At 49.2% G+C, this 21,921-nt stretch overlaps 1 protein-coding gene across 6 annotated transcripts in view; it reads right to left on the bottom strand.

Moving 5' to 3' along the window:
• Nucleotides 1–598: 598 nt before the first annotated feature.
• Nucleotides 599–21,921, bottom strand: part of ANKRD27 (ankyrin repeat domain 27) — a 48,160-nt gene continuing 26,837 nt past the window's right edge. For 2 of the 6 annotated variants that reach the window (XM_002916070.4, XM_019796242.2), the window contains 16 exons: nt 20,772–20,899; nt 19,697–19,779; nt 19,124–19,239; nt 18,612–18,704; nt 16,766–16,963; nt 15,097–15,156; nt 14,878–14,997; nt 13,787–13,831; nt 11,394–11,516; nt 7,492–7,689; nt 6,174–6,293; nt 5,469–5,630; nt 4,325–4,433; nt 3,249–3,327; nt 2,989–3,061; nt 599–1,966 (listed from right to left, as the gene is read on the bottom strand). In XM_002916070.4, coding sequence (XP_002916116.2) covers nt 1,730–1,966; nt 2,989–3,061; nt 3,249–3,327; nt 4,325–4,433; nt 5,469–5,630; nt 6,174–6,293; nt 7,492–7,689; nt 11,394–11,516; nt 13,787–13,831; nt 14,878–14,997; nt 15,097–15,156; nt 16,766–16,963; nt 18,612–18,704; nt 19,124–19,239; nt 19,697–19,779; nt 20,772–20,899 — 1,944 coding nt within the window. In that variant the 3' untranslated portion in view covers nt 599–1,729. The other 4 variants (XM_019796241.2, XM_034672447.1, XM_034672448.1 and 1 more) reach the window with 4 other exon arrangements.

Below are 21,921 nucleotides of genomic sequence, written 5' to 3'. Positions count from 1 at the left end.
CGAGAGTGCAGGCAAATCAGCCCCCTTCTTTCTCTGAATCTGTTTCCTCACTTGACAATTCTACCAATCGGGGCAATTGTTAGAATTAAATAGGAGTATACACAAAAGTTTTCAAAATTATATTGCACCACCCCCAAAAATTAGATGATACCAAATGTGCACATTTGTGAAGTTGGCTGTACTGATAAGTTTCTAATTAGGGTGGCAGCAAACCACAACAACTTGCCAATAAGGTGGTTTTGTTTTAAAACTGGGAAAAGGAGGAAAAATAGAACAAATTTACAAAGCCAACAGTGCTTATTTCCTATTTGGGCTAAGAAGCTGTATTCTACTCATTTTTGTTCTGATTTTTTTAAAAAACATTTTTGTGGGCCCTAGTTCTTGCAGCTACTAGATTAAGTCAGGCCTAAGCAGGTGAATGGATAATGGTCTGCTCTGAAAGATCCAGTTTACATATTTAAGTGACGACAGCAACTGAAAAACATACATCCACCCAGTGGGGGAAGGATCTTTCCATACACAGAGCACAGCAGACAGGCTGAGAAACACCTCTCTCTCCAGAGCAAGGCATTAACTAAAAAAGTGTACCAAGACACGCTCAAGAATCATAAAGTTTACTGTTTCTTTCCCATCATTTGGCACATATCCAAGGCACATTAGAAAATTAGAAATCATAAATTACTTTGTAGAAAAATAATCAGTCCCTCCCTTCTATACATACACAAGTATTTCCAAGAACATGCACAAAGCCACTTCCGTATTACAAAGTTATTTGAAAATGTACTCAGGACAAACCCATGTTTGCGGCTGTAGACCAATTAGTAACATAAAAAAATAAGAGTATAATCTCTAGAAATTTATAAAAAGGAATAAATGGCAATAAATGCTAACTGAAAGTAACTCTCACCTGGTTTGTGCTGTAAGTTTTGAATCTGAATCAAAAGACTAAGAAAAGATGTGCCAAATCTCTCTCGTTCAGTAACTATCCGTCAGGTGTGACATCTAAGGGAGGTCTTTAACGGAAGGGGATGTGTCTCAAGAGACACGGATACAGGTGCGTATGTGCAGTGATCAAATATCTGTACTTACTTTGTTGGAAGAAAAATTATACCCAACTTTTCCCACATACATAGTGTAGAATAGGTCCTAAATGTCCTTTTCACTAAAATGAACATCACAACAGCATGTAGGCATCTTTGGATTCAAGTGTTGCTTTGCAAAGGAACATTTTCCAGCCCTCTTTTCCTTGTTCCCATGTGTCGCTTCTGCCTGGCCTCCGTGGTACCATGAAACCTAAATTGCTTCTCTTCAGCTGATCCCAGACGGAGGAATTCTTTCAGCCTGTGGTGTGCTAATTTGTTCACATCACAGAGGTTAGCACCCTTCATTAGGAGGAGGTCAGAATCTAGTCCTGAAACCTGGCACAGTAGCCAGGGAACTCCTGCTACTTCAGAAGGAACATGCGCCTGGCCTTAAGGATCTAGACACTGCTGGAATTGGTGTGCGTTCCTTTTCCAGTGCCGCACGAGCTGTGGAGAGAGAGGAAAGACACGGTGATCGTTTTCTTGGTCGCATTCTTTCCCTCAGCCACAGAACAGCTTTCAGGAACTTTTGCTTTTCTCGCAAATCCAACAGAAAGTACATCTCAGTTCTCAGCTGTGTTTCTGCTTGGCACCTCCTTGCCGAGGACTCACTTCTTGGCAGCCGACGTAACAACTGCTTATCACTGCTAAGACTGGGATGTGACATTAGTCTCTTGGGAAGTGGCTGGGTTGCCAGCAGTCCCTGCGCTCTTGGATACGACTGTGTCCTCGACTGTGTGTCTGCGCAGCATCCGCCTGTTCCCAGGAATGCTTGGTTTCGGTGCAGGCCCCTCGGGCTGATTGCCCTTCCCTCTGTCAGCACTCTCAGGTCTGCTCTGGTCTGGCAGGTGGGTCTGTTTCCCTGTGACTCTTTGCCTCCCTGGCTGAAGAAACGGTACAATTCAGGCAGTTCATTTGCGCTGCACTTTAAACAAGAACCCCACAAGAACAGCGCTCTGGGGGGCTGCTTGTCACCCCATGTGCTTGGTACTTTCTGGGCATCATTTCAGCTCTGACATCCCCGTGGGAACAGTATGACGTGTGTGTACTCCATGCGTCAGACACAACGTCAGTGTTTTACCTGCTTACATGTTTAATCTTTATAACTCTAACAAGGGTGTACTAATTGCTGTCCCCATTTACAGCTGAGGACACAGGATCAGCAAAGGGAAGCAACCTGCGTGAAGTCCCATAGCTCACAAGGGGAAAACGTTTGATTTCAGAGTTTGCGGGTTTCCCATGCAGCAGCACGTCTGTTAGCAAAGTCACGGAAGGTTACATAGGAGACTAAAGTTAGTCATGTTAACAAACATCGCTTTAATTCTCTACAACAAAGATTTAGAACTTCTGTATCTTTGCTTCAGCAAGCCTATGCCACACAAGCTGTAAAGTCTGCTTCTCATCAACGGTCACATATTTGCAAAGAGCAGTAAGAAAAGTCACGTTTCTGAGAAGAGTCACCTGATAGTACGACAGAACGTAAAACAAGCGTCTCTTTATCACTGAGTAAGGAGGGCTGTAGGAAGACGGCCACGTGCAGAATTGTCCATGGGAGCAGCTCGAGACCACATCTGGAGAAGTCTTTTACCTATCTCTATATAAACTTGGTTTCTTCCTGACATCAGTGATTCACACACTAGTGGCAGCGGAGCTATTTCACCAAGTATACCCACCACGAGCCACAACATCTCTCCACGCGTACCCCTATTTCCCATTTTCCCCTCACTCTCTTTTTTCAATAAACGAAGTCTGTACTCTGGGCTGTCCCGTTAACGAAATCATCTTAATTCTTACAATCTCTTGCAAAGAAGGGAATCATGAAATGAGAAATGTGTTCACTGTGGATTCGTTTTGGAAAAGCCAGGCTTTAAGAAATATGACGATAAGCCAGCATTGAATAACTCACCTCGTGCAAAGAGTCTTCAGTAAAATTAGGGAGACTCCTATCTCTTGCCATAATTTCCCTTGAAGTCCTTCCCCTGAAACGTGAAACAAAGTGACATCAGTGTCTGAAATAGTGGTGTGAGACACTCTGGTTGGCCACGAGGTGGCAGCATTTGATGAGTGCAGATTTTCTCTAACCCACTGAAGGGGCACATACCTGGCTTGAGTTGTACGTAAAGGTGGGGTCAAAGGCACAGAAATCAACTCAAATTTTATACTCACTTAAACTGGCCACCTGAGTGGACAAAGTAAAACTGTCTTGTAAAAGGTTCATCTGGTAGATCATATATTTTTGAGTTCCCTGTAAATAAAAAACAGGATAAACATCTGAAAACTTCCAAAGTAGTTCAAGAATTGTTTTAAAGTTATAGCATAGATGCAACCTTTTAATTTCCTTAGTTTAACAAAATTAGAAAATGAAGCACTGCTATTTGCTTAAAGAAACATATTAGTAACTATTTATTACTGTGTGAACCCCCATGGAAAGGGAAGATACATCCTTATTAATACACAGATATTCTCCAGCTACAGGCAACTGCGGTGAGACAGCCTTAGGATTATCGAGATGGAACCGGGCTTATTCACATTATTGTACTACAAACTAATTTTAATTTAAAAAAAAATAAAAAGAGTAGAGGGGCACCTGGCTGGCTTAGTCGGTGGTAAAGGGTAAGACTCTTGATCTCATTTGGGCTTGCGAGTTTGAGACCCATGTTGGGTGTAGAGATTGCTTTAAAAAAAAAAAAAAATCTTAAAAAAAATAAAGAATAGAGGATGGGCCCTAACTAGACTATAACAACTAAAAAAAAAGGAAAAAATACTTCAGCCCTAACCATGTTTGGCAACTACTGTTGTAATTATCAACAATCTCTGTATACCTGTAAATAAAATAAATAAAATAAGTAAAGAAATAAAAAACCTTTAAAGTTAGCAGGAAACGCTGCGCCCCAGATGTCTAGGAAATGCTTAGAAGAAGGCCTGGGTCTGGGCCATGTGGCATGCAGGAATCTCCCAGAAGCTACTCCTCCTCTCCAGTTGGCGGGGGAGGCCTGAGCCCTCAAGGAGAGGCTGGGAGTGGCCACCTGACCGCCTTAGGAAGCGTCATCCCGATCAACCAGAAAACCAGCAGCACGACAAGCTGATGAGCGAGGCTGTGACATACGTTCCTTTGGGGCCCCTATCCCGCCCCCAGTCATGAATATAATGACATTCCACATTCACGGTTAAGTGAACACCAGCAACTACTCGTGAATTTCCAAATATGCCCATGTTGAGAATTAGAGAATGTAAAATCTTACATTTTTTCCTGATCTTCACAGTAACATACTCCTTGTCTGTTTCACCAACATCGTCCACTGAGGCCACACAGCTCGGTACTACCTGAAGTAATTCCATTATTTTTGAATTCTACAATTTGGAAGGGAAAAGGTAACAGTTAATATTTTTAATTCTTATAAGGCTACTGCCTGTTTTTGACCTGTCAGTACTGGTACGGCTGGGCAGGGGAGCTAAGCCGCAGCTACAAAGCTGACACCGTAGAGCCTTGCGGGGAGAGGGGCCCTGCCCTTGGAGCCTGGCTCGCCTCTACTAGGGAATCTGGGCCGGGTACTTAGCTGCGCTGTGCGATGGGGCTGATGAGAATGGGATCTCTTACTGCACAGTTATCGTGGGGCTATCGAGGGCCAACACATAGAAAGTACTCGATAAAAAACACTCACCCTCACCCATTTGAGAAAGTGCTCACAGAAGGCTTAAAATATTTTGATTCTGTTAGGAAATGTCACTGAAAATTAATGTGATAAGTCTATGAGTACATTGGGTTCATGGTGACTTTTACATGACACCAGAGTCATTTAATAGCCCACCAGCTGTCTACCCGGAGTCGAAAACAAAAAGACAATGTGAAAATGGGGACGGTACAGAACTTGCTTCTCCCAGGAGAGGAAGCCTTCTCCTGACCAGTGCCCTGTGCAAACACCCACAGCACAGAAAGGAGGGATGAACTGGTCAGCATAGTTCCCCTTACAGGGAGAATAACTCCGAGAGACTTAGAACAACTGAACGAACATTCTCCATTGTGCTAAGACCCCAGGTGCAGCCCCAGTGCAGGGAGCACAAGCCCAGAACTTGGTCTCCGCTTGCTGCTTCCCCTGGGGCTCCGGATGGCTCGTCCCCGGGGCCAGAGCAGGATGCGACACCTGCAGTGGTTGGGGGAGCACCTCCACTCAGCCCTTCGAAAGTGCACCCTGAAAGACTGACTCCTGGCTCCCCGAGCAGGGCCACCTCTGACCCGGGGACCAAGGACAGGATATTCAACCACACCGGCAGACCCCGGCACACCGACTTAGCCCTGCATCGTGACTCAAAGGTCAGCTCCTGCTATTTCAGATGTAGTTTAACCACGGGGAGGCCAGAGTGAGCTGCAAGGAAGCCCCCACTCACCTGCTCAGCACAGTCTATGGCGGTGCACTGCCTCTTGTTCAAGACCTGAACCGAGGCCCCATGAAGCAGAAGCAGCTCCACCACGAACACGTGCTTCTCTATCACTGCCTCGTGCAGTGCTGTGTTGCCCTTATTGTTGGAGATGTTAATGGAGGCCCCGTGCTAGAGGGAGAAACAGTGCAATCAAAAGGAATGCCGGGGGGGCAGGCTCAGCTGGTTAAGTATCTGACTCTTGATTTCGGCTCAGGTCATGACCTCAGGGTCATGAGATCGAGCCCTGTGCCAGGTTCCGTGCTGGGTGTGAAGCCTGCTTAAGATTCTCTCTCTCCCCCTCTCCTCCACACCCCCCTCACCCCTGCCCCCATGTGCTGCTCTCTCTCTCTTAAAAAAAAAAAAAATGGGACTTCTGGGTGGCTCAGTTGGTTAATCGTCTGCCTTCAGCTCAGGTCATGATCCCAGGGTCCTGGGATCGAGTCTCGAATGGGGCCCCTTGCTTAGCAGGGAGTCTGCTTCTCCCTCTGCCTGCCGCTCCCCCTGCTGGTACTCTTGCTCTCTCTCTCTCTACCATGCTCTCTCTCTGGCAAATAAATAAATAATAAAATCTTTTTCAAAAAATTAATTAATTAAAAAAAAGGGGGGAATACCAGAAAACGAGGTACCCACGACTGATGAATACTGGCAGCTCCGGGGCTAGGGGGGCCTTACCTGTAACAGCAGGGCCGCGACTTCGTGGTGGCCGTTGGAACAGGCATAAATGAGGGGTGTGTTTCCACTTACATCCTTTTTATTGGGTTTTGCATTAGAATCCAAAAGATACCTCACCACCTAGCCCAGAGAAGACAACATTCCAATCTTAATTAAATCTGCGGAAGAAATATTCTAACTTGATAGCCTTTTGACCTTTCTCTAAGTTTATCTGGAAGGCTCTTTGGACACATGTCTGACTCTCGGGAGAAAGCCGACCAACTGAAATGGGGTGCAACAGACATTTGCGGAGGGTCTCCTCCACCAGGCAATGTGCTAGGTGCCTTTTTTTTTTTCATTTCATCATTAGACCTGCCCTGTGGAGGGCTGGAATTATTACTCCAGTTTTATAGATTGGGAAACGGACATTTGAAGTGCTATGTTAGGTGTTACAAGGGAGATGGGAGACCTGATTTGGTTCCTGTCGTTTATTTTTTTAAATTTTTTAAGTAAGCTCTACACCCAACGTGGGGCTTGAACTCATGACCCTGAGATCAAGAGCTGCACGCTGTACCGACTGAGCCAGGCAGGCACCCCTGGTTCCTGTCTTAAAAGCTTACAGTAGAACTGGTAAGGGAAAAATTATTTTAAATAGATAACTTTCAAAACAAAATATAGGACTTTGAAAAAGTCAATCATTTCATAATTCTCTCTTGCACCTCCTCCTTAGGGCCATTCTCTACTTTGTGAAGTACTAAACTGGGGCGCCTGGGTGGCTCAGTCGGCTAAGTGTCTGCCTTCGGCTCAGGTCATGATCTCAGGGTCCTGGGACAGAACCTTGAATCAGGCTCCCTGCTCAATGGGGAGTCTGCTTCTCCCTCTTCCCCTCCCCCTGTTCGGTGCTCTCTCTCGCAAAAAAAAGAAATAAAATCTTAAAAAAAAAGTCCTAAACTGTTTGACAAAGACCAAGGGCTGTGGGGATGAAAGGTGCCAAGTTGTAGGCAGACCCCTCAATGACCAACATCAAGCACCAGAGACAGCTCCTGCTGGGGTCAGAATCAGGATGAGGCCTCTGTGCCACTGAGAGCTGCATGGCAGTGGAGTGGGGGACGGGGATGAGGGGGAGGGGAGGGCCCGCCCCCAGAAGCACCAGAGCGCTGTGTTCTCCTGAAAGACTGTCAGTCCTGCCCCATGCAGCACAGCATCTCCGGCTGGGAGGAAGGAAATGTGTCCATCTGGGCCCGCCCCCAACCCTGCCCCTCCGCAGCACTCCCATCAGGGACAGTTCTAACCAAGAGCAAGCACGCCATGCCCTCTGCCCAGGAGAAAGACCCCGTACCTGGAAGTGGCCCTTCTGGCAGGCCAGGTGGAGCGGGACAGCTTGGTCTACGTTTCGGGCACCCGCGTCGGCACCATGTTTCAACAGGAGGGGGATGAGGTCCACCCGCCCGTGTAGAGCAGCAACATGCAGTGGGGAGGAGCCGTCCTGGTTGGTCACATTCACACCAAGTCCACTGGCAGGAATCTTGGCCAGCTTCTAGCAAATGCAGAAGATGGAGAGAGAAATGTCATTAGCATTTAAGAAACTGGGCTGAAGGAATTGAAGCCATCTGCCCCCTGCACAGCCTCTGTGCGCAATTTGGGATCACAGTGGGATCCAGAATCAGGTTGCCCACAGGTGAATTCCTACAACTTTAGAAAGGAAAGATATACCAAAGGATTACTTCCATTTCCAAGAGAGCAAGCCCCCCCAAAACGATGCCCTCTTTATGCCAAGGCGCTTCAATGGGAAACAGGAAGTCTGTTCCACAAACAGCGTCAGAACAACAGGAGTAAGAGCTACGACTATAAACTTCTTGAAGCCAGTACACAAGAAAGTCCTTGCAACACTGAGATAGGCAAGGATTTCTTAGATAAGACACAAAAAGCAAAAACCATTTAAAGGAACAGTTTGATCCACTGGACTTAACGCAAATTTTAAATGGTTATTCTTTGAAAGACATAATTAAGAAAATGAAAAAGTCGGGGAGCAGGAGAGAACGTTTGTGCTACATGGACCCAACAAAGGATGTTTACCAACCAGAATTTAAAAATGACAGCAGATTCTTACAACTCCGTTAGACAATCCCACTTTAAAAAAAAGATAGGCACAAGATTTGGAAAAACAGAAGACACATGTTTATATCATGGAGACAGTGTGTATCGATTTGTAGTGGTTTTAAAATCAATCATGCCAATAGAAGAACAATCAATCAGTAATTAAAAGGACAAACAAAACATTTATAAACCATACAACTGAAAACAAACATTAAATTTGATATTGAATCCTACATTTTGATAATAAAATTGCTATGTCAGTGTTCTAGGTGACTGCCCGAGGATGAAAACTTTGGTTATCTAGTTCACTTTTTGATGATTAAATGGGTTCTCTCTCGGAAAAACTGCATGCTGAGTTAAAAGGGTGAATTTTGCTGTGTGTAAATTGTACCTCAAAAAATAAAAAACAAAATAGATGAAGAAGTAGGGAGAGGAAAAAAACGCAATGAAATACCACTGCACACTTACAGGAATGGCTTTAGTTGAATAGTCACAAGGATGTGGGGAAACTAGAAAGAACTCTCACACACCAGTGGCAGGAATGGAAGATGGAAAATCACTCTGGAAAACTGGCAGTTTCTTATCAAGTTACACACACACTTACTACATAATCCAGCAATTACACCCCAAGGTATTTACCCAAGTAAACATATATACGAAGACTTGTTCACACATGTTCACACTAGCTTTCTTCACAAAGCCGCAAATAGGAAACTACTCAAATGATCACCAACAGGTGACTCAGTAGATTATAGTATATTCAACAAAATACTACCCCACAATAAAAAGAAAGGAACCCACTGACCCGGCATGGATCTCAAAACATTCTGCTGAGTGAAGGAAGCCAGACTCAAAAGAGTGTGTCCTGTTTGGTTTCCACTCACATAAAATCCTAGGAAATGCCAACAAGTCTATGATGACAGACGGTGGACCCAGGGTTCCCGGGACAGGGGAGGAAGGGGGGGAAGCCCAAGAAAACCCTCAGAAGTGATGGAGTGTTCTGGATCTGGACTGCGGTCATGGCTTCATGGTTTTACACATTTGCGGAAATTCATCAGATTGTACACGGTACACAGGTACACTTTATTGGGTGTAAATTGTACTTCAATAGGGTTTTTTAAACGACACTCTAAACACACCAGTGGGCTAGAAGAGGGTGGGGCCAGTGGGTGGTTAGCTAAATCACAGACATGAAGCCATTTCCATATAAATGTCTTTTTTATGTCTTTTTGAGAAATTTCAAAATGAGAAAAAGAGGTGTTTAAAAAAAGCAGAGAACGCAAGATTTTATTCAATAAATCCAGCCACTATTTTAATGTGTAATCCAGTTTCTTCTCACAACGAATGAACAGTAAGGTGGGGAAGAATACAGTGCAGGACAACAGCAAGAAGAACAGCGACAGCGAGATGCAGAAACTGCCTCTAGTCAGACACAGTCCTGGACCAGGCCTGAAGTACGGTCACTTCATATCGTATCCTTTGAAACATCCTCTGCCTTTTTAATCGCTATGCTTTTCATAGCAGTCTGCGCAGGGGAAAGCATTCTTTGGGCTGTCCGCATCCAGCAGCATCGGGACAGAGCAAAAGTTGCACATCCCAATGTACACATGACCCCATAGTGAGCTGAAAAGCTACATGTGAATGAAAGTTTTACTCATCTCAATATTACTGGGTTAGAATAACCCATGGATAGCTTTTTAAGATAAGGCAGTATTATCTTGTAATACAAAGGACAACACCACTATACCTGTTTTGCAGAGTCAAATTAATTTTCTCAGTATGGGACACACACATCCGAGTTAAGTAGCTAGTACACAAGCACATACTCTATGCACAATACCATCTACAATTTCTCAAAAGAAAATGAAATACTTAAGTACACACTTAAGAAAACATAGGCAGGATCTGTATGGTAAAGACCACAAAATGATGAAGAACGCAAAGGAGGCCAGCATATTTAGAGAGATATACCATGTTCATGAAGTCAACACAGTAAAGATGTTGTTTCTCTCCAACTTGATCTACGGTTTTAATGCAATTCCTACCAAAATCCTAGTAAGATTTTTGGTAGACATAAACAAACTTATTCTAAAATATACATGGAAAGGCACAGGCTGCAGACTAGCTAAAATGATCCTGGCAAAGAAGAGTAAGTTAGGAAGAATCACTCTACCCAATATTAAAGCTTCCTATAGCTACAGTAATTGAGACAGCATGGAACTGATGGAAGGACAGGCACACAGATCAGTGGAACAGAACACAGAACCTGGAGAGCGACCCATACCACATATTATCGAAGGAGGGGGAACAGCAAGTCACTGGAAGAAGGATGGTCTTCCAACAAGTGATGTGGAACAGATGGACATCCAGAGGCAAATAAATGAACCTCAACCTGAATCTTAAACCTTGTACAAAAATTAACTCAGGGGTTAGGGGGAGGCAGGGGGACAGATGGGTGTGGGAAAGGGCAGCATGAGTAGTTCTTCCTGTGGTGAGGGAGCTTGTTGGTACCTTTGATGTGGTGGTGGGTGCACAAAGCTAGGAGTGTGATAAAAGTGAACACACAGGCACACACATGCATGCACATATGGGCACCAGTAAAAGCAAAGAAATGTGGATAAGATGTGTGGATTATTTCTGTGTCAACATCCTGGCTAGGATACCATCCTATGGCTTTGCAAGCTGTTACCACTGGGGAAGATTGGGTAAAGGACACAGGGGATCCTCTGTATTTGGAGGGAGGGTCCTCCCACAGAAGGTGGACTGACTTGAGCAAAGACAGAGAGCAATAGGTCTTGAATGTAGCTTTCTCAGGGTATTGGCAGCCATGTGGACAGACACCCTCAGCCATAAACTCTTGCCTTGTGACTCAAGGGCCCAGAGAGCAGCTGAGACACTGAGCATGTGTGCATGTCTCTGCTCACTGACCTGCCCATTCAGAAAGCAAGCTGCCCAAGCCAGTTCCACACTACTGTTAGATTCTCTCCTCCCTGAGCTAAATAACTAAACCCCACTGCATCTCAGGGGATACCAACTAGCAGCCACTCAGTAACTAGCTGGCTGAGAAGCAGACAACTTTCCTAAGGGGAAAAAGAAGTATTTGCCTCCCCATCCCCAGCCGCACCAAGGGAAGCAAAGCCAAACCTTTTGAGCTGGAGCACATTTCGGGCACTGGCACAGAGGGTGACAAAATTCAACATCAGCTACACTGACAGCATCTTCCAATTCATCCAGGTCCTCCTCCGTCCATTCCAGAAGGTAACGCACCTGGTGTGGAGCAGGAAGCAGAAAAAGGAACTTAAAACTCATCCTTAGCTCCTTTACGAGCTACAGTATCTCTCCCTCCCTTCCCCCGCCTACACACACACACACACACACACACACACATACACCTGCTCCTGAATCAGGGCCTACACTTCTTTGACCTCCACGGTGATTTATAAATGACTGGGTTCACCATGCCCAAGCCCTTTCTCAGTCCTTTTACTGGTGTGCAGACAACTTTAGCTGCCATTTCTACAGCTTGTGGTAGCAATTCCTTTATCTTTTTTTTTTTTTAAGATTTATTTATTTTAGAGAGACAGCAAGCACAAGCGGGAGGGGCAGAGAAAGAATCCAAAAGACTCCAAGCTAAGCACAGAGCCCAACGCGGGGCTCGATCCCAGGACCCTGAGATCAAAACCTGAGCCAAAACCAAGAGTCAGACGCTTAACCAACTGCACCACCCAGGGGCCCTAGAGGTTCCTTTATTTGAAAAGAGGACAGAGTGGGGCTGCTTTAACTCCCCAGTCCTGGAGCATTTAGTGAGCACCTTGGCTTGTGTTATCTAATTACACACTTTCAACAACCACTTGTCCCTTCTAACCTGGGAGAAAACTCACTCTGAGAGGGAACAACTCGTCCGAGGCCACACAACTAGGAAGTGTGGTCAGAAACTACACACAGCCTCTCTGACACCACGCCAGCGTCCTTTCCACTGCCATGCACCAGCCACATGTGAGCGCATTGGAGACCACCAGAAAAAGGTCATGTTTATGTTCAAGTAAAAACTAGTCTCTAGGATATTAAATATAAAAATTGGAAACAATATAAATACATTTCTCGGCCTGGTTCTGAGCACCGAGGAAGTCAGCATATGCATGTGCGGAATGACGAGGGGTTGCAAGAAGACTGCCTTTGACCCCAAACGTCTCTCCTCCAGGTCCCTTCCACATCCTGTCAGCAGACACCCCTCAGGGTGGAAATGCCAAAGGCCTCGACCCAGGGGCCTCAGCCAACAAGCTAGCTGGGACAGACAAGGGCAGGGACCAAGAACGGGGAGAGCGGAGGGGCAGGTTGCCTCGGGTGGGGATTGGAAGCTGTCATGTGTGTACATCAGTTTGGGTGGTGACCCCTGGGCTCCGGGCGGTCTGCGTCTGCTCGCCCTCTTCGTGAATGGCCTTGGCCCCATTGCGTACCCACAGAAGGAAGAGGCGTGGGTATGTCACGACGCGGGGACAGTCACAATCTCTTCTCCACAAAGACTACGTCACCGGCACACACCACGGCTCCAGCGTGCCTGAAGAAGTCCTACTCTGCTTCCTCCAAAGAATGCCGGGTTCTCCTGGGGCCGGTCTCATGGGAGGACAGATACAGGAACAGACACGCATGTTCCGCCCCCCAGAGAGACCATGTGTCAGTCTGGTGCATGGACTGTGGCCTCTGGATAAAAGCGAATACACCCGTCACTACAGTCAGATTCTCAACACCCCCAAGGTTGTTAGGATCGGATCCCAGAAACTTCTGTGCACCACTTCAAACTGCATCATCTGCGCAAGGCCCTCCTGAAACACACAGCACCGTTCAGAGCTTCTCAATCCGGTAAGCACCCAAGTCACTCCTCCTTTTAAAGTGGAAGACATAGCAAGTTCCTTTCACGGAGCCAAACGCAAGCTGGGGGAAACCGCCCGCGGGCATCTAAGGAAGGCTGTCTCCGTTCTCCCGTGACCCAATCAAATGTTCTCCGGCACCAGCAGGGAGGGTTGGGACACACAACTTCCCCCAGCCAGGCCTTCTCCCCATGCCAACCCACGGGAGCCAGCACCACCTCGTTGGGACACCCTGCCTGTGCCTCCTTGGAGTCCCAAGCCTCAGACCTCAGCCGTCTGCCCAGGCGCCACAACCTCGCACCAAGTCCTCGGGGCCACACCCCCACCCGCCACCCCTCTGCTCCACCAGGCCTGCCTGCACACCCTGCTCCCAGCTGGCGGGCCAGGCTCAGAGCCCACCCTCTGCACTCCTGCACATGCGGGGCCAGCCAGCACCTCACCAGCCTCCTGCAATGTGAACGACTATAAGGCTCACTGGGCCGCTTTATGAGCGCCCGCTCACTACGTGACGGGAACACGCGAACACCTACATTACCGCGTAGTCACTAGAGGCAGCCCTTCCGTGTGACGGTGGACAGAACACAGCTCCTGACTGAACCAGAGACAAGAAACAGGCTCCGCTCTTTTCACTGAGAGCAAGCTTTTTTAGACATGCTGCCAAACACTCACCATTTCTAGATCTCCATCAGCAACCGCTCTTAAAAGTTTTTCTACCTTAATTAAAGGAAAAAGAATGTTAGGAAATAATTTCAATGATAACGCAGTAATAGAAAATCCAGAGGCTCTCATTTGTCTCTTGGTTTGTGGAGTTTTAACACCTCATTCAGCATCTCGCAAGCATGTCCCTGAGCCTGCCCCGCTAGGCCGTCCAGGAGGGTCCCAGCGTGTACCGGCCCATTTCCCCCTGAGGTCTAGGCAATGATCTGATGACGTGGCCAAGCGAGATGCTGGTCATTGCAAATGAAGCACAGCCCTGTAGGATCACACGTACCCAGCCCTCATTATCTGACAGCTGACGGCACACCAGGAACCATTCCAGAGCTCTCTTAGGCTCTGAAACGTGTCTCCTGGCTTTCTCTACTGGGCCTTCGCATCAGGCTAAGCTCATCGGGCCCTGCAAGAGCAGGTCACAGCTTGGGGGTGGCAGGGGACAAATGCCCTGCGTGGAGGCAGTGAGGCTCCCTGCCACGCACAGGGGAACAGGCAGAGTCGTGGCACGTCCACGGGACAGTCTGCTCTGTGGGCTGACGCTGGACAAGCTCTCAGACAGATTAAATGGAGAAAAAAAAAAAACAGGCTATAAATCACCTTTTACAGAACACAAGGTGTTGGCAAGAAGTCAGGAACGACACACCAGGTTGACAGGGATGCTTATAGACTGGGACACAAGGGCAGAGAATTCAGTTTGTAAAATGATCTTAAATCTGTGGACCTACAGGTGACCTTTCTTAGACTTTTCCTGGAAGACTCCCTCCTCCCTTCCTCTGTCTCTCACACACAGAGGCATACAGACAGACAGACAGATACACACAAACACGGACACACACTATCCCCAAAGCAAAGAGCTGCTTCAGGAGCTGAGCATGCAAGGAGCAGGGTGAGAACTCCTGGCTGGGCTCCTCTCCGGGCTGCAGCATACCCGCTGGCCCAGTAATGGCAGCGGCAGCCCACTAGGCAGCCCTCATCACGCCATGGCTCTTTAACTGGCCACCTTGACACAGGGCTGCCCTCCTGTACGCCCTCCCATCTGGGAGCCTCACCTCTCTGTAGTCCTTCTTGGGCTCCTCCTGTCTGGAGCTCGCCAACACGGAGGAGAAGCTGGAGGTGGAGGACGCCTGACTGATGGAGTCCACGGGGCGCTGAGGGGGCTGCACCGGGACCTGTGGCCAGGGGGCCCCAACAGGAGAAGGGCCTTGTGAGGGCCAGAGAGCAGGCCATGGTCTCAGAGAGGGCCACCAAGCCCAGCCCCGTTCACTCACCTCTGAAGACCTCCTCCTCCTTTCCAACGGCAGATGATGGGCTTCCATTATTGACAGAATCTAGGAGGAGAAGGGGACATGAAAAGTACTGACTGAGAAAGGTTGCCAAAGTAGCATCACCCACATGCCCGGCTGCCTGCCCTTGTCCTCCGAAGGTCACACAGCCCAACCACACCCTTGGAGAGACACAGAAACCACGGCCCGAGTGGGCGGGAGCTCACCCAGGAACACACGGATTAAGTGGGGGCTTCCTGCTGCCACTTCACCCCCCCTGCTGTCCAACAGGAGCTGGAGCTTCCCGTGACTGGGCTCAGAGGACGAGAGGAGCCCAGGCACAGAAGGGTCCCCAGACCGCGTGTCCACAAAGTGTGACCTTCCCCCTGGCACCCTGGGGTCTTGAGCAAGAACTGCTCAGAGCTGAGCCAAGAAGGCAATCTGCTCTCCTCTCTGCCTGTCTCCCTCTGGAAGAGGCCTCTGGGAGAAGCTAGAGTGGAAGAGGAGCCCTCTGCTCCTCACGGACACCTCCCGCCAGCTCTGGCCGCTTCAAAGCCGAGACACTGCAAGTGCACCGGGAACATGGGGGAGGCCCGCCTGGGGTGAGCAGCAGGGATTTACGCCTTCAGACACAGCTACTGCGGACCTCATGTGTTCTTAGGACACACACACCATAACAGCAATACAGTAACAGAGGGTGGAGGGAAACACCTGGAGGTGACGGGCACGTCCATGGCACGGGTCACAGAGCTGGTCTCACGGGCGTGTACTTGCCCCCAACCTCCCTGGGTTGCACACATTAAATAAGTTCAGCTTTTTGTGCATCAATTGTACCTCAATACAGTGGTTAAAACAGAAAAACTGCTCTCCTAGAAAGAGGTGTGAACACCCCTGAAAGAACCCCATGGAACGGAGCTAGAAGTGTTAAAGCGGCTAGTAAAACGCCACAAGGAGTAAAGCGAAGCCTGTGCGAAGGGAAAGGGCCAGAGGTCGGCATCAAGATGGGGTCGTACACAGGGCCCACATCCCTGCGGTGCTCTGGACGTGGTCCAATGGCCTCGGGCTGGCTTCACGTCTCCGGGGGCATCTCCTCGGCCGGGCCGGCTGCAGGAGGTGAGGCACAGAGAACGGGACTCTGCGAACCCCCTTGCTCCCCGCTTAAATGACATGTTGCCAGACACTAACATAGTTTCAGAAATTACCAACAGGAAAGGATTGGCTCATGATGAAAGAAACCGTACCCTAAGTTGTTCAAAACTGGCCAAACGAGAAGGCAGCTCTTAGGAGCCGAGGATGAAGTAACAGGAAGACAGAGCCCCGACACGGGCTGCTTCCATGCCCCAGGCCCTGTCCCTGCTTCTCTCGGCTCGAGCCTTTGTCCCATTTCCACCCCACGCCGTCTGCTCTGAAACCAACCCCACTCAGCAGCTGGGGCAAACTCTGCTGGGAGCTGCTCTTGGCACAAGACTGAGAAAAACTGCTGGTAAAGCTGTAAATAATATAAATAAGTAAAACCCATTGACAACCAGGTCCTAAATGCAGCAGAGAGGGTGCAGGCCAAGTGTGGCCTCAGGCACTAATGCACAATTTGCCCAGCGCAGCCAAGAGCCAATCTTTGGACATCGATTTTTTTTTTTTTAAGTCATACTGATGCTCTGAGATGAAGAAAGGCTACCTTTGAGTTTAGTGCACACTTGAGGGGTGTTTCTTTCAGTCTATTCTGGATCTCCGTGGATGCTCCATTTTGTAGCAATGTCTCTATGATGCCTTGGTAGCCCCAACGCGCAGCTATGTGTAGTGGGGTGTCTCCTTTCTCGTTACCAATATCTAGTCTGCACGACTGCAGGTCATAGTAGACCAGAGCCTTCACACACTGCAAAGAAAATGGGAAATACCACCAGTAAGGCACATGCCAAGCCTTGGGCAATGTCTGTGGACCCCGCAGCCTCGGTCCACACCCCACTTCCAGCCAGGCTCCACTCACCAAGCAAACGTGCAGAAACAGAGAGACAAACCTCAAGGTTACCTCACCAGGACACATCGTTTTTTGGAAAGAACCCAACTCCAATCAGTAAGGAAAGGCTGAATCAATGGTAATGTATCCATGTGCAGAAGGGAACAACCACAGCAGGCTGGAGACCGCTATCCCCTGAAAGTAACACTTGCAAGGTTGGCCCCTGACTTGCAATGCTCCTCAGGAGCGTGGATTTGAGGAAGGGCTCACTCTGTCTAAACCGTGCAACAATGTGGTTTACGCTGAATATCTGCTTTCCTTCTAGGAGTCTGGATGTTTGGCATGTGGCAGGCACAGCGTATTTACGTGACCAGCTTCCCATAAAAATCTTTGGCCTTGATTCTGGTCTCCGAATGGAGGCGTGAGTTCGAATCCCACTTCTGACATACCCTGGGGTGCCTGGGTGGCACAATGGTTAAGCATCTGCCTTCGGCTCAGGGCGTGATCCTGGCGTTATGGGATCGAGACCCACGTCAGGCTCCTCTGCCATGAGCCTGCTTCTTCCTCTCCCACTCCCCCTGCTTGTGTTCCCTCTCTCGCTGGCTGTCTCTATCTCTGCCGAATAAATAAATAAAATCTTTAAAAAAAAGAGAGAGAAAACATAAAAAAAAAAAACCTTTGGCCTTGAGTCCCTATAGAGCTCCTGGTAGACAACACTTCATATTTGCTGTTATAACCCACTGCTGGATGAACTAAGGTTGTCCTGTACGTCTTCCTGGGGAGAGGACACTTTGAAGCTTGCACCTGGTTTCCTCCAGACTCCATCCGTGCACCTCTTCCCTTTGGTGACTGTGCTCTGGGTCCTTTGGGTATCGTCAATCATAGCAGTGTAACTATATGCTGAGTCCCGAACACTGAACCAAGGGGTGGTCTTAAGGACACAAATGCAACACACACAACAGATCACCATGTAGTGATTAAAGGACCAGCTGGGGCTATATTTACTAACTTCCAGGATTTCCATGACGTACGGTTAAGCACGTAAGTGGCTTGATAAAAATGGGGAGGGTACAATCTTGTTTTTCCACATCCACCCCTAACCCGGCATCCACCTTGGGTACGTACGTGGAAACCCACGTGTTGCCACACAGAGAAGATGGAGAGGGAGAGGTCAGGACAAAATCACACACACACACATACACACAGTTCAATGTTAAGGAGAAACGGAAATGATACAACTGTCGCCATTACTACAAAAATGTAAAATGTAAAAATTGAAGGAGAACAAAGGTAAGAAACAGATGGCAGTAGGGATGAAGGAAGATGATTTTAATTTCAGGGTACGCTAACAGCCAATTCAAGTTTAGATTTCTCTTATTTCAGCAGAGCATCTGTGATAAATTTAAGGCTTTTTTTAATTAAAAAGAAATTACACACCAAATGTCCCAGTACCGATCAACAGCATAAAGCGTGACATTCAACCGACCAGAAATTCGCATCTCTCGGCGAGCGAGAAAGGGGAAGAACGGCTACCCTGGGGACGGGGGGCGGGGGGGTTGCCACTCACGTCTTCGTGACCGTAGGTGCAGGCCAGGTGGAGCGGCGTGTTACCGTTGTTGTCCTGCACCTCGGGGCTGGCTTTGTAATGCAGGAGCAGCAGCTGCCAAAGGAGAAGAGAGAGCAGGTGAGCACTGGCTGCCCCGTGGCGCCGACCCACGCTTCCTCGGGCAGCGTGGCCCGGAGTCTCACTGCGGAGCCCACGCCTTCCCACCAGCAACCTTGTTGACCTACACTACAATCAAAATTCTATCATCCCTCTCATCCTTCCCTTCAAAACGCTGAGAGATTAAAGAACAAGGCCCACAGTCCCACCCTTCTCCCCAGAAGCCACCGTGAGGCTTCAAGTCGACACCGGAGGGTTTTGTCCAGTGGATCCACAGGCAGGTGCCGGGGCCTCGGACACACGGCCATCCTGTGAGCTGTGGAAGAGCCGGGATGCGAGGCAGGAGCGGGGCCGTGAGGTGGACACGCGGAGCTGGGCTCGTCTGAGCACGTGCACGGGGTGGCGCCCCTGCTCACCGTGACGCTCTGATAGCCCTTCTGGCAGGCGAGATGCAGTGGGGCAGACCCGTGATAGTCCGTGGCGTTTACCACCGCGCCTCTGGAGACCAGGAGGTCAATGAGGGATGCCTGCCCTGCAGAACAGAGGATTTCACCAGAGAGAAGGAAAGAGCCGGGGCTCTCCAAATCCTAAACGGGAAGTCCCATTATTTTACCCTCTTATTCTCTGGCAGGGGACATGCCAGGAAGTGTTTCTCCCCTTGAGAGGAACCAGAGCTAACATCAAGTCAGACTTCCTGGGGTGGGCCTCCCTCTCCGGAGGGGGCTCAGCTCTGGTCCACCTCTCAGCAACAGAAGGTATTGGAAAAGAGTCTTAGATATCCACAGAAGATTCTGTGTGGTTTATCAGTTCACAGGATGGAATACTGTGCGACCATTATGAAAACAGCAAAGTCCCTGAGGGTGGCCCATGACACAGGCCCTTCCACACCCGACTCCACCGCCCCCATCAGTCAGGCCTCTGCTGGGCCTCCCCTGGCTCCATCCCTTTGCCTTAGTAGCCCAACCAAAGGCCAACCCAAAACCACATACCACAGAGGGCGGCCACATGGAGCGGTGTGTGACCCCTGTCATCTCTGGAAAATGGAGTGACAATGGAGGGATCGTTCAGCCTCCTAAAAGAGGGAGAAGAGGGGCCCCTGGGTGGCTCAGTTGGCTGGGCATCCGACTCTTGATTTCAGCTGAGGTCACGATCTCAGGGTCGTGAGATCAAGCCCCACATTGGGCTCATGTTGAGCATGAAACCTGCTTTAGAGTCTCCCTCTCCCTCTGCCCCTCCCCACCCCTACTCGCATGCTCTCTCTAAAAAAAAAAAAAGAGAGAGAGATAGAAGACATAGAAAAATACACCCTAGGAATGGCAGGGAAAAGCCTCTCCCGACCAGGCTGGACATGCCAGCGTCCTGGGGCTAGCACACAGATCTCAGGATGTGAGCCAAGCTGTATCTCTTTAACAGTGTCCGAGAGATCATGCAAGCCCTGCTCCGTCTCCTGCAGGGTGAGGCGTCTGGTTCCAGCATCCCTCCCCCACCCACCCCTCTAGGCTCTGAACCCAGCAGAATAGCCTGACAAGGGGAAGGGAAACCCTAAAGGTCACCGGAGAAGCTGACATTCCTTCCATCCTAAAATCTACTTTCTGGGGCTGGGTAGGCTCTGTACCCACCTACTCTGGCATCCAGACCAGCAGCGTGCCAAGTATTTTTATGACCTTTATTCCACCTGATTCTCCAAAGAGGTGGATGTTACTGTCTCCATTTAATAGCAGAGGAAGTTGAGTGCAGCAAGGGATTCAAAATTGCACAACAGGGGCGCCTGGGTGGCTCAGTCAGGCGTCTGCCTTCAGCTCAGGTCATGATCTCGGGGTCCTGGGATCAAGCCCCACATTGGGCTCCCTGCTCAGTGGGGAGTTTGCTTCTCCCTCTGCCTCTGCCCCTCCCCCTGCTCTTGCGCGCGCATGCATGTGTGTGCACGCACTCTCTCATTCTCTCTCTCAAATAAATAAAATCTTAAAAAAAAAAAAAAATCGCACGACACACCAGTGGAAAGTTCTGCCCAGGCCCGCGCCTCCTCCTTGCCAGCACACTGAGCCTCCACGGGGACAGTCTTACCCAGAGACAAGTTTCTCACAGTCGTCACAGAAGCACAGAGGGTGACACATCCTTTGGATGGCATCTTTGTCTTGGTCATCTTGGCTCAGAAGTCTTTCCACTTCTTTCTGGTTACCCGCTGCAATGTGCTACAAAGTGACATTAAAAACACTATCAAAGTTAAGGAATGCTTCTCTTCTTAAGGCGTGAAGTTTTGGAGCCTCCTTACAGAAACATGTTTCTATCCACGCATGGATGACAGGACTTGCTCTCTGGGATGTGTTTTGAAATAATCTGGGTGGACAGGGAAAGCAGGTGGGGGTGGAGACGAAATAGGACAGAGATGGCCAAGAAGATGGTCACGTGGGTGTGCATTTACACTCTCTTTACTTTTGGAAATGTTACAAATCTTCCATAGCTTAAAACAACACGACAAAATTCCCAAAGCAATCGTGGGGGAGGATCATGCCTCCTGAACCTCAGGGTGGATGCAGACCCCTTCCTAGAACACACCTCGGTCCTGAACTCCTGTGTTCTAACAAAGCCTCGGTTTGTGGGGAAAGGGAACGGCTGCAGTAGCAAGAGATCCCATCCACAAACGAGCCAGCCGGGCAGGGCTTGGCCCTGGGATTCCAGGATGTGCTCCTCTCAGGGAGCGAGATGTTCTGGGGAGCACGCTGCCCCTGGGAAGCTCCCTGAGTGCTCCAGGAACCCACGGAGGCTCTGGGTGGCCAGAAGCACCCACAGGCTCCCTGAGGAGGTCTGCCCTCACCCAGCCCTTGCCGACGACCCAGGAGGGCACCTCGCTAGCCTCCCGGGGGCAATCACATCTGAGCAGGGAGCCGCCTGCACACGCTGAGTGATAAAACCACCGCTGCACGCTGAGCTCTCGGCCTGGGGCGTGCTCACGTGAACATCGGCGGTGCGGGGCTCCCGGAGCCCAGGAGAGGCGTCAGCTCTGCACCTCGGAGCTGGCCTCGACGAACAGGTGGAGAGAGGACCACCTGGGAAGGGGGCTCCAGGCATGCTGCCCCTCCTGGCCACGGCACAGCACACCTTGGGGGAGACGCCCAGACGTAAAACCTCAGCATTCCTGCACCCATGCTGGGCACAACGCGAACTTAGGTGTTGAACCAAGCACACTGCCCTGATGGACACAGGAGATACAAAA

This window comes from Ailuropoda melanoleuca, chromosome 12 (genome assembly GCF_002007445.2).
Source record: "Ailuropoda melanoleuca isolate Jingjing chromosome 12, ASM200744v2, whole genome shotgun sequence".
In the NCBI taxonomy this organism is placed as follows: domain Eukaryota; kingdom Metazoa; phylum Chordata; class Mammalia; order Carnivora; family Ursidae; genus Ailuropoda; species Ailuropoda melanoleuca.
Note: the sequence above shows the minus strand (reverse complement) of the source record. Positions and strands in the feature narration are given on the sequence as shown.